Source organism: Procambarus clarkii, chromosome 8, assembly GCF_040958095.1.
Source record: "Procambarus clarkii isolate CNS0578487 chromosome 8, FALCON_Pclarkii_2.0, whole genome shotgun sequence".
NCBI classification, from domain to species: Eukaryota; Metazoa; Arthropoda; class Malacostraca; order Decapoda; family Cambaridae; genus Procambarus; species Procambarus clarkii.
In genome coordinates this window covers 37,205,579-37,218,018 of record NC_091157.1, presented here as the reverse complement: position 1 = coordinate 37,218,018, position 12,440 = coordinate 37,205,579, and the positions used below count along the sequence as shown (strand labels likewise).

General features: G+C 43.3%; 1 protein-coding gene across 1 annotated transcript in view; it reads right to left on the bottom strand.

Annotated features, from left to right (window-relative positions):
* Positions 1 to 1,775: 1,775 nt before the first annotated feature.
* The window catches only part of LOC138360311 (F-box DNA helicase 1-like), a 32,095-nt gene continuing 21,430 nt past the window's right edge, over positions 1,776 to 12,440 (bottom strand). Inside the window, exons 10-16 of the mRNA XM_069320231.1 lie at positions 9,272 to 9,350; positions 8,861 to 9,057; positions 5,973 to 6,079; positions 5,525 to 5,790; positions 5,146 to 5,396; positions 4,855 to 4,946; positions 1,776 to 1,866 (exon numbers count right to left, since the gene is read on the bottom strand). Coding sequence (XP_069176332.1) covers positions 1,776 to 1,866; positions 4,855 to 4,946; positions 5,146 to 5,396; positions 5,525 to 5,790; positions 5,973 to 6,079; positions 8,861 to 9,057; positions 9,272 to 9,350 — 1,083 coding nt within the window. The remainder of the gene's footprint in view (positions 1,867 to 4,854; positions 4,947 to 5,145; positions 5,397 to 5,524; positions 5,791 to 5,972; positions 6,080 to 8,860; positions 9,058 to 9,271; positions 9,351 to 12,440) is intronic.

Below are 12,440 nucleotides of genomic sequence, written 5' to 3'. Positions count from 1 at the left end.
CAATCACTTTCGGAATCAACACAGCAAATTTACTGTTTTACCGAAATCCAGCTATAAAAACATCCTGAAGATCATGGCAGAGACCATTATCAATTGCCTACAGATGATGAAGAACGCCTCACAACAACAGACTCAAGAAATCACTTGTGTAATAATGGACAAGATCCTGCAGCAGACCTCAGTTACACAAGAAACAGAATGAGACAAGACAGAGCACAAGAGGACAAACAACGCGACATGGACATACAGACAACCAACAACAGTCGGGTAGTCAAGACACCAGACCATAAAAATCCACAAAAACAACTGCAAGAAGTAGTGGCAACTCAAGATCAACGGAATCATTCAACACAAGAGACAGACAATAAACTTAAGTCAGTGAACCATCACTTGGCCAAGTCCCAAGTCCAAACTGGATTGGTAACTGACAAATTTAAAAAACTCTTCACAAGTCAGCGTCTTTCCTTGTGTAGCTTCTGGGGTTCAATGGCCTCTCGGCCCGCCGGTTAGTCGTATGGTCAAAAAAGGCTTTTGGACGCGGCTGCTCGCAGCCTGACGTATGAATCCGGTAATTCTTGGAGGTGTTTGTCAAGGTCAAGGTGTGTTTGTGTAGCGGGAGTGTGTGTCAACTTTTAAGCGGTCCCAATAATAAAGATGACTTATAGAGCGCATTCTGAAGTAGAGTTGAAGTAGAACTTCTGGTTGCAATTCTTTTAACCATGTCGTAGCTCAGTCGATTAGGGCAGCGTCTGGGATGCTCTCGGACGTAGGTTCGAACCCTCGTTACGGCTCATATGTATTTGGTCATTTGATGCATCACCCTATTGTCATTTCTGTGTGTAATGAAGTAAGGGCGAAGAGGTAGAACGGCCTATTGACAGAGCTCGAGTGCATGGGGTAATTGCGTAAAATCATGGTTTGTGTCTCGGAGAGGCACAAACCAGGGGTTTGCAGGGTCCAAGTAAAGTCAGAAGAACTTCTGGATGCAATTCTTTTAACCTTGTTGTAACTCAGTCGATTAAGGCAGTGTATGGGATGCTCTCGGACATAGGTTCGAACCCTCGTCACTGCCTTTGTGGATTTGTTCATGCAGGAAATTCTGTAGTTAGTTGGAGACTCTCAAACGGGTGTTCAACTTTACAAACAGAAATGCTAGCCATTCAAAATGCTTTGGAACATACTCTTGCTGAACACAGACAACATGTTATCATACATACAGATTCGAGAACTGCCACTGAAACTTTCCAACAAGAACACATACGTGATAACATCCATCTGACCACAAACGTCACAGCATTAATGCAAAGATTCAAAGGTCAAGGCCGTCGGGTACTTATCAACTTGGTTCCAAGTCATGTGGGATTAATAGGGAAGGATATTGTACACAAAGTTTCAGAACTTGCAACTAAGAGAAGAAATATAGACATTTACATTTCACAGAGTCCATCACGATTTAAGTGAGTACAGTTAATTTAAATAGAGTAATGCAGAAGATGTACAGTGACCACAACAAAGCAGCAGCAACATCAGGATCTGCGGTTTTGTGCAAGAATTCAACTAACTACGAACCACTTATTTTGATAAAAGGAAGCCTTTTATCAAAATACACAAAACATAAGTACACTTATATAGCATCAAGCTTCGATACCCATGTGCATAGGAAATAGGCATACAGGTTCCAGAAGTTGGGAGGAAATGTCAGCACTGTGGAGAAATGCCCGACACACCACTGAAACATTATCTAACACAGTGCAGTCACAAACCCAATATGATAACTATGATTCAACAGAGCAGAAGAAGTTGTCAAACACATGCAGCATATTCATACTGAAACGAACATACAAGTCATAAATACTCATACTCTGCCTAAATAAAAGAGAAACAAAAACAAGTAACACATAGTGGGCCAGCCAGAGGCTTAAGGCCTATGCCAGAATAACACTGAAACAAATAAAAATAAAAATGTGTTAGTCTACTGTACTTTGAAGAGTAGGTGTTAGTTTATTGAGCTTTGAAGGGCAGGTGTAAGTCTACCGAGCTTTGCAGGGTAGGTGTTAGTCTACTGTGCTTTGAAAGTCAGGTGTTAGTCTACTGTGCTTTGAAAGTCAGGTGTTAGTCTACTGTGCTTTGAAGGTCAGATGTTCGTCTACCGAGCTTTGAAGGTCAGGTATTAGTCTACTGTGCTTTGCAGGGCAGGTATTAGTCAACTGTGCTTTGCAGGGCAAGTGTTAGTCTACTGTGCTTTGAAGGTCATGTGATATTATACTATGCTTTGAAGGTCAGGTCTTAGTCTACTGTGCTTTGAAGGTCAGGTGCTAGTCTACTGTGCTTTGAAGGTCAGGTGCTAGTCTACTGTGCTATGAAGGTCAGGTGCTAGTCTACTGTGCTCTGAAGGTCAGGTGCTAGTCTACTGTGCTTTGAAGATTAGATGCTAGTCTACTGTGCTCTGAAGGTCAGGTGCTAGTCTACTGTGCTCTGAAGGTCAGGTGCTAGTCTACTGTGCTCTGAAGGTCAGGTGCTAGTGTACTGTGCTCTGAAGGTCAGGTGCCAGTCTACTGTGCTTTGAAGGTCAGGTGCTAGGGTGCTGTGCTCTGAAGGTCAGGTGCTAGTCTACTGTGCTTTGAAGGTGAGGTATTAGTGTACTGTGCTTTGAAGGTCAGGTATTAGTGTACTGTGCTCTGAAGGTCAGGAGTTAGTATACTGTGCTTTGAAGGTCAGGTGTTAGTCTACTGTGCTTTGAAGGTCAGGTGTTAATGTACTGTGCTCTGAAGGTCAGGTGTTAGTCTACTGTGCTCTGAAGGTCAGGTATTAGTCTACTGTGCTTTGAAGGGCAATTTTAAATCTACGGTGCTTTGCAGGTCAGATGCAAGTCTACTGTGCTTTAAGGTCAGGTGTTAGTCTTCTAAGCTTAGAAGATCAGGTGTTAATCTTATAAACCTTGAAGGTCAGAAGTGAGCCAACTGTGCTTTGAAGGACAAGTGTTTGTCTACTAAACTTTGAGGGTCAAGTGAGAGAAAACTGTACTCTGAAGGGCTGGTGTTAATCTACTGTGCTTTGAATGGCAGGCATTAGTATATTTAGCTCTGAAGGTCACGTATTAGTGTATTGAACTTTGAAGGTAACTTATTAATCTATTGATCTTTGAAAGTCAGGTATTAGTCTACTATGCTTTGAAAGTAAGTTGTTAGTCTATTGTGTTTTAATTGTTGTCTTAGTCTTCTCTGCTTAGCAAGTACGGTTTTGGCTACTAAGATTTGAAGATCATGTGTTAGTCTACTAATCTTTTGAAGTTAGGTGTTAGTCTACTAATCTTTTGAAGTTAGGTGTTAGTCTACTAAACTTTTGAAGTTAGGTGTTAGTCTACTAATCTTTTGAAGTTAGGTGTTAGTCTACAAAGCTTTGAAGGTCAGGTATTAGTCTACTCTGATTTGAGGGTCTGGCGTTAATCTAATAATTTTTTAAGTTTCGATGTGAATCTGAGATTTCAAAGGTCAGGTAATAGTCAACACAGTTTTTAAGGTCAGGTCTTAATCTTCTGATTTTGAAGGTTGTTTATTAGTCTACTGAGCTTTGAAGGTCAGGTATTAGTTTACTGAGCTTTGAAGGTCAGGCACTAGTTTACTTTGCTTTGAAGGTCAGGTATTAGTTTACTGAACTTTGACGGTCATTTAGTAGTGTAATGTGCTTTGAAGATAAGGTGTTTGTCTACTAATCTTTGAAAGATCATGGGTTAGGCACCAAAGCTTTGAACAATAGATTTCAGTCTACTGAGCTTTTTAGGTCAGGAAATAGTCAACTGAGCTTTAAATGTCTGCTATTAGTCTGCAGACCTTTGTAACAAAATAATTACCCATCTCATTGCGTTCTCGTTGTAGAGGGTTGATTCGTGCTGCTTCCCAGTGATCAACCTTAAGCGGGAGGCTCGAGCAAAGATTTGCATTTCACCACCTTCTATTCCAGTGATTCTGAAACATAATATTATTCATGAAGAAAAATATATGAATTTCAATAGAAGAATAAAGGTAATTAAAACAATAATATTAATGCTTTGTTAGTTGATGCACCGCTAACAACTCACACACCATTAACAACTCAGAGCACCACCAACAACTCACAGCCTCACTAACTCACAGTACAACTAACAACTTGATGCCCAAGTAACAACTCACAACACAACTTACAAATCACAGCACCTCTAAAAAATTGATCCCCACTAACAACTCATAACACCGCAAATAGCTCACAGCACCAATAACAACTCACAGCACAACTAACAACTCACAGCACCGCTAACAACTTGATGCACCACTAACAACTTGATGCACCACTAACAACTTAATGCACATTTAAGAACTTTAATGTTCCACTGACAACTTGATGCACCACTAACAAATTGATGCACCACTAATAACTCACAGCACCACTAACAACTTGATGCAGCACTAACAACTCACAGCACCACCTAACAACTTGATGCACCACTAACAACGTTATGTACAATTAACAACATAATGCCCCACTAACAACTCAAAACACCACTATCAACTCACAACATCACTTAAAACTCACTGCACCACTAACATCTCACAGCACCACTAACAACTCACAGCACCACTAATAACTCACAGCACCACTAACAACTCACAGCACCTCTAACATCTCACAGCACCACTAACAACTCACAGCACCACTAACAACTCACAGCACCACTAACATCTCACAGCACCACTAACATCTCACAGCACCACTAACAACTCACAGCACCACTAACAACTCACAGCACCACTAACAACTCACAGCATCACTAACATCTCACAGCACTAGTAACAACTCACAGCACCACTAACAACTCACAGCACCACTAACAAATTGTTTGTTGCACACCCGTCGCACATATATCCTCCGGGAAACCGGTAACCTTTATCAGATATGTAGTATGACAGTGCCTAAAAATTATATACAAAATTAAGTATATTCAAGATTATGTGACATCTTTCTCCTATATAAGAAATATAATATGTCATGTATCATTACTATTTTCAAGTCCGGCAATTATATATTACACAAAATTACCACTTAATATATATAATACCTTTGAACAAAAATCATGACAAGAGTTTATTAAAAAAGTGATTGCGAGGGTACCTTAATTATGAGCGGGGAGGGCGAGGGGGTGACGGGGGCGTGGCACCACAGACACACAACGCTCTCCTGGACGCTCTTCCTCGCTACTAACACGTCCAGCTCGTCATGGGCGGAAAGGAGGGCATAGAGAACCGCATTGTTGATGGTTAAGAACTTCTTGGCTCGTGTCGAGGACACATACGCCTGCCTCAACATTTCATCATTATATGCATATAAGTCTTGTAAGTTGAATAATGGGTTAATAATGTCATCTGTCAATATAACCCAGTCCCATTCAAGTCCTTTGGCCATGTGAACGGTACTGAAGCATATATCTGCCTCGGATGCCTCTGTGTTGCACCTCTGAGTAAGCAGAGTCACGTGATAGGGTGTGTCCTACTCCCACTGTAATGGAACATATTAATTTTGGAAAGTAGCTCCCGGTCTTCACACGTTTTAGCAAAGTTCGTAAGGTCGGCTATGGTTTCGAATTTGGCCACTAATGGATTCTGAATATTTGCTGATTCTCTTGTGGCAAGACCCTCCTGAATTTGATTTAAATTAAATATGTCCATAACATCGTCATATCCATACTTACTCAATCCACCAGCAAATGTCATGGATGCTGCAATGTACTCTTTATCCTCACATATCTTCGTGGCTATTCTATAAAGTTCCGTATTTGTCATAGCTATATAAGCCCTTTTGAGTTTTGAGCTTGGGTCAAAAAGTTTAGGATCTGGAGCATGGACAAATGAGTCTTTCTTGCTCCGACGACAGTCCGGTGGGGAACCAATAGGCGAGCCTCCAGAGCACATTGTGCTACATATGACACCTCCGGTCCGAACCTGAAGGACTGGCTGAGGGAAAACTTGTGAGTGGCTGTCACCTTATCCAGGGCGCTGACTGTCCCTCCGAAGAAGCGCAGCTGTTGGCAAGAGTCTCCCACAAACACCTGAAACAAACAACAACACAATTCAATGACAACTGTCACCAGATGAAAATCTGCGCACAATAGATATATATGAAATATCACCCAGTACCAAGTAAATGAAGGGTGACGGAGTATAGGGTTGATGACAGCCAGCACCACATCATAGAAGGGTGACGGAGTATAGGGCAGATGACAGCCAGCACCGCGTCATAGAAGGGTGATGGAGTATAGGGTAGATGACAGCTAGCACCACATCATAGAAGGGTGATGGAGTATAGGGTAGATGACAGCCAGCTCCACGACAAGGAAGGGTGACGGAGTATAGGGTAGAATACAACCAGCACCCGTTAAGGAAGGGTGATAGAGTATTGGGTGGATTAGAGCAAACACCACATAAAGGAAGGGTTATGAAGAATAGGGTAGATTGACAGTCAGCACCACTTCAAGGAAGGGTGATAGCTTACAGGGTAGATGACATCCAGCACCGGTTAAAGGAAGGATGACGGTGAAAAGGTTAGATGACAGCCGGCACCACATCAAGGAAAGGTGACAGAGCATATGTTAAATGACAGGAGCTCCACGTAAAGGAAGGGTGCCGGAGAACAGGGGAGATGATTACCAACACCACGTCAAGGAAGAGTGGCAGAGTATAGGGTAGATGACAGCATGCACCACAGAAAGGAAGGGTGATGGAGTATAGGGTAGATGTCAGCCAAAACCATGTAAAGGAATAATGATGGAGTATAGGGTAAATGATAGGTACCACAACGTAAAGGAAGGGTAACGGAGTATAAGGTACATGACAGCCAACACCACGTAAACGAAGGGTGACTAAGTGTAAGGTTGACGACAGCCTGCAACATGTCAAGGAAGGGTGGCGGATTATAGGATAGATGACAGGCAGCACCACGTCAAGAAAGGGCAACGGAGCATAGGGTAAATGTCAGCCAGCACCACGTTATGGAAGTTTAAAGGAGTATAGGGTAGAAGACTGCCATCGCCACGTCAAGGAAGGGTGACGGTGTGTAGGATAGGTGACAGCCAGCACTATGTTGGAAGGGTGACGGAATATAATGTTGATGACAGCAAGCACCACGTCAAGGAAGGGTAATGGAGTATAGCATAGATGACAGTTAGCAATACGTCAAGGAAGGGTGACGGAGTACAGGGTAGATGACAGTCAGCACCACCAAATAAAAGGGTTAAGGAGTATACAGTAGATGACATCCAGCACACCATAAAAGAAGGGTGACGTAAAGAAGTAAAGAAAGTAGATGATTGCCAGCACCCCGTCAACGTTGGGTGACGGAGTATAGAGTAGATGACAGCCAACATCACAGAATTTAATAGTGGTGAAGTATAGAGTAGATGACAGCCAGCACCATGTAAAGGATGGGCGACTGATTATAAGGCAGATGACAGCCAGCACCATCTAATACAAGGGCTAAGTAGTATACAATAGATGACAGCCAGCACCACGTAAAGGAAGGGTGACGGAGTATAGGGTAGATGAAAACCAGCACAACACAACGGAAGAGTAACGGAGTATAGGGTAGATGAAAGCCAGCACAATATAATGGAAGGGTGAAGGAGTTTATAATAGATGACAGCCAGCACCACGTAGAGGGTGCTGTGTGAGAATGTAGGATAGTGGGCAGCTAGCATCACGTAGGAGAGTGTAGGGCACTGGGCAGCCAGCATCACGTAGGAGATTATAGGGCACTGGGCAGCGAGCATCACGTAGGAGAGTGTAGGGTAGTGGGCAGGCAGCATCAGGTAGAGGAGTGTAGGGTAGTAGGCAGCCAGCATCACGTAGGAGAGTTTAGGGTAGTGGGCAGCCATTATCACGTAGGAAAGTGTAGGATAGTGGGCAGCCAGCATCACGTAGGAGAGTTTAGGGTAATGGGGAGTTAGCATCACGTAGGAGAGTTTAGGGTAGTGCGCAGCCAGCGTCACGAAAGAGGGTGTTAGAAAGTGTATGAAAATTGGAAGCCAGCATCATGTCTCCTCTCCGGCATGCCTCCTCAGACCTCTCACTCAACAATCTCTCCGATCTAAATATAACTCGCCTGCCCTCTGTCCACCCTCCTCAGCAGTTCTCCAGCTGTTTTCCTTCTCTCTACAGCGTCGTCGTTCAATGCCCTGACCCCTGACTTGTCTACCATCCTTCTTTCACTCTCACCCGCATCCCTCCTCTCTCCTCCAGTCCTCTTCCATTCTCTCTTTTCTCACCAGGTCCCTCACTCGCATCTCCCTTCTCTCCCCAGCTGCTCTACCCATTCCCTTGTCTTCCCTGCTGTTCTTCCCTCTCCCTTATCTCTCCTGCCGCTATTCACTGTTCTCTCCCATGATGCTCGACCCTCTTAGATCTCTCCCCTGCTGCTCTACCCTCTCCGTTCTCTCGCCTGCTGCTCTACCCTCTCCGTTCTCTCGCCTGCTGCTCTACCCTCTCCGTTCTCTCGCCTGCTGCTCTACCCTCTGCCGTTCTCTCCCCCTGCTGCTCTACCCTCTCTGTTCTCTCCCCCCTGCTGCTCTACCCTCTCTGTTCTCTCGCCTGCTGCTCTACCATCTCCGTTCTCTCGCTTGCTGCTCTACCCTCTCCGTTCTCCACCCGCTGCTCTACCCTCTCTGTTCTCTTCGTTCTCCCCCTGCTGCTCTACCCTCTCCGTTCTCTCCCTCTGCTGCTCTACCCCTCTCCGTTCTCTCGCCTGTTGCTCTACCCTCTCCGTTCTCTCCCTTGCTGCTCTACCCTCTCCGTTCTCTCCCTTGCGGCTCTACCCTCTCCGTTCTTCCCCTACTGACCTTCGCACAGTGTTGGTTGAGGAGGATATCCAAGACGGCATCATTGATGTCCTCTGCTCCGTCGACCAGCAACACGTCATACCCCTGGATACGAGGCTTCGTTAGCTGCCAGGCCTTCACCAGTCCGTCCTGTTGACAACACACAGCCGTCACACGTGCTCGCACCACAACATTTATATCAATGGAAAACATACCATCTGTCAGTTGGGTAACAATGGGAAGTATGCGATCCATCAGTGTTATTAAATTGGAAAATGTCACAAAGTTTCCCAGTTTTCCAGTACACCTCTCCTGGCTGCTGATTTCCCATTTCAAGAAAGTGGATTACAACACTGTCAATAACACACCTGTGTCATGGACACCTGCAGCCTGGCCGAGCACTTGTTACAACACTGTTCATAACTCACTCACCTGTGTCATGGAAATTTGCTGCCTCTCCCAGCACCTGTTCGATCATCTCCATCCACACTGACTCGGCAAGTGACAGGACCTGACAATACAAAATTCAAATATAAACACAAAGTACATCGCAGATCAGTTATCGTCACTGTAACTACAGCGGAACATAATGCAATAGTTCTGCACTTGACCTTGCATCTATATGTGAAGATACAGGAAAATATTCTCTAGCGCATGAGGGCAGTATGATCATCTAGTGATTAAACTTTCCTCCCACGTGGACACAAGAGCGTGTCCGACGGGGTCCACTTTAAGTTGCCCATATTGTATTGTTGGACATATTTTTATGTCCGACGAACAAATATTTATATAAAATTCAAATCTTATCTGATCGACTTGGGGATAGTATGAACATGTTTGCCATAAAATTTACGTTTTCTTTAGTAGCCACATAGCCTATTTGGGAGAACGGCACTGTGTTGTATCGTGGTAAGGCTATTGTAGATCGCCGATGTGAGGTAACAGATAACACTTCGCCCACTTCCCACACTCTTGCGGGTGGGCTGCGGTCCTCATTCTTCATTTATATGCATATGTTCGTGTAGGGAATTTTATTGCGTTTTCAAAGATACCAAATTTAACGCTGTAGGACAAGTGTGGAGTTGACAACCCTGAAAAGAATGGAAACATCTCGTCGCTGTTTGGGCTAGTGATCGACGTAGTTTCTTTATTGGTAGTGGTTTAAATCACAGTTTGATGACATTTTATACATATGTTTTTCTAGAACATTCTATTGCGAACACATTGGTACAAAAATGAAATGTGTACATCAAACATTAAGATCAGAACAATGAAAAGAGCATACACTTTTCAGTGTTTCCGCTGGATCCCCCGAAACGCCAAGAGCACTTTGCGCTTAGTTTTTCCTTGTTCGCCGGGAGGCTGAAAGTGTTATATTAATTAACTTAAATTAGTTAAGAGAAACATGATTCTCTAAGGGAAGTATGTACCTCTAGGGATGTATGCTTCCCTAGCGCTTAAGGGAAATATACTCATTTGGCACTCAAGGGAAAGTATGCTACTTTGTTACTTAGGGAAAATATGCCCTCTTAGCGCCCAAAGGAAAATATGCTCATCTAGCATCCTAGGGTAAGTGTACATCACCAGTGATTCCGGGTAAGTGAAAAGTTCCCCTCCAGTGGAAAGTTGTAGCCAGTATTCCTCTCATGTGGGAAGATGCAGCCAATATTCCTCTTAAGTAACGAGCTCCAAACCACATTCCCAGTAAGTTGCAGCCAGCATGCCTTTTATATGAGGAGCTACAGACTACATTCACTTTAAGTGATGTTTACAGACCACATTCATTCACTCCTCATGTAGAGAGTTGCAGCCAATATTTCCTTCAAGTGACAAGTGAAAAAATACACCAAACATTCCCCTCAAGTGCATAAATACAGCAAACATTTCCCTCAAGTGGCCAGTTGCAGCCAACATTCCCTTGAAGTGGATAAATACAGCAATCATTCCCCTCAAGTGGAGAAATACAGCAGACATTCCCTCTAAGTCGGGAAATACAGCCAACATTTCCTATAAGCAGAGCTAAAGCCAATGATCTTCTCAGATTGAAAATTGCAACCAACTTTGCTCTCGTTGCACCCGACTACCTGCCATGTTCTGTAGTGTTGGTGAGAACCACAGCACCGAGGACCCTTACTCAGCCGGAGTGTGTTCCTGTTCCACATTTACTTTAAGTTGCTGGTGTTCAGATCAATAGATTCACGACAGGTGATACGGCAGGCCGATAGACGGACGACATGAGACTCTCCACTCTATTCCACAATGCTTGGGAGACCAGTGGGGAGTTTGGTGTCCTTTATCTTGGTATTGGGATTCCATTTTAGTGATTGCAAAAAGGGAACAAGAGTTGCAATGATTATTGCATTTAAGTGGAGAGCAATAGTCCGCATTCCTTTTCAAGTGGTAGAATAAACAACATTCCCTTCAAGTCGAAAGTTATAGCCAAACTTTTCCCTTAAGGTGAGAGTTACAGTCAACAATTCACTCAGTTGGGAGAGTTACAGCCAACATTTCCCTCACGTGGAGAATTATATTCAACATTCACCTCAAATGGAGTTACCAACACAATTTCTGTTTTGTACTTGTCTAGTAGGTCAGTGAAACAGTGAGATGAGAGTTACCTTTATACATAACGTTTCGTCGTTTAAGGGATTAATCCAGACTAACATAGCATCACGTATGTCTGCTACAACTCATACCTTCTCCCCATCTGAGGAAAAAACCTCATCTTTTCTTTGTCACATAATATTATTTCATTAAATCAACAATGAGTTCGCAGTTGTCAAGGTTGTCTTTACTGTATACATTGATGCATTACTTGTACTACCGTTGTGTCTCTTTGCTACTTCCTGAATGCACTAAATGCAAAAAAAAAACAGTTGCTTTCTCTAATGTCAGTGGAGTCCTCTTGAGGTGATACCCCGTCAACAATGTGTCAACACATCTTGCCTTGACACGCACTGGACCAACACGTTAACTTACCAGCACAACAACATATTGGACTAACCTCAACATGTACTGAACCTGTATTTTATATTACAAACTCGCCAACATATCGGACTAACCCTCAACATGGACTGAACCTACACACTATATATTACAGACTCAGCAACATATTAGACTAACACTCAATATGGACTGAACCTTCACATTATATTACAGACTCAACAATATATTGGACTAACTTTCTACATGGACTGAACCTACACCTTATTACAGACTCAACAATATATTGGACTAACTTTCTACATGGACTGAACCTACACCTTATTACAGACTCAACACCACGTTAGACTATCCTTCAATATGGACTGAACCTACACATTACATTACAGACTCACCAACATATTGGACAAACCATCCACATGGACTGAACCTACACATTATATTAAGGACTCACCAACAAATTGGACTAACACTCAACAGGAACTGAACCTACACATTATACTACAGACTTAACAACATATTGGACTAACACTCTACATGGATTGAACCTTCATATTATTTTACAGACTCACCAATATATTGGACTAACACTCAACATGGGCTGAGCCTACACATTATAATGCAGACTCACCAACATATTAGACTAACCATCTACATG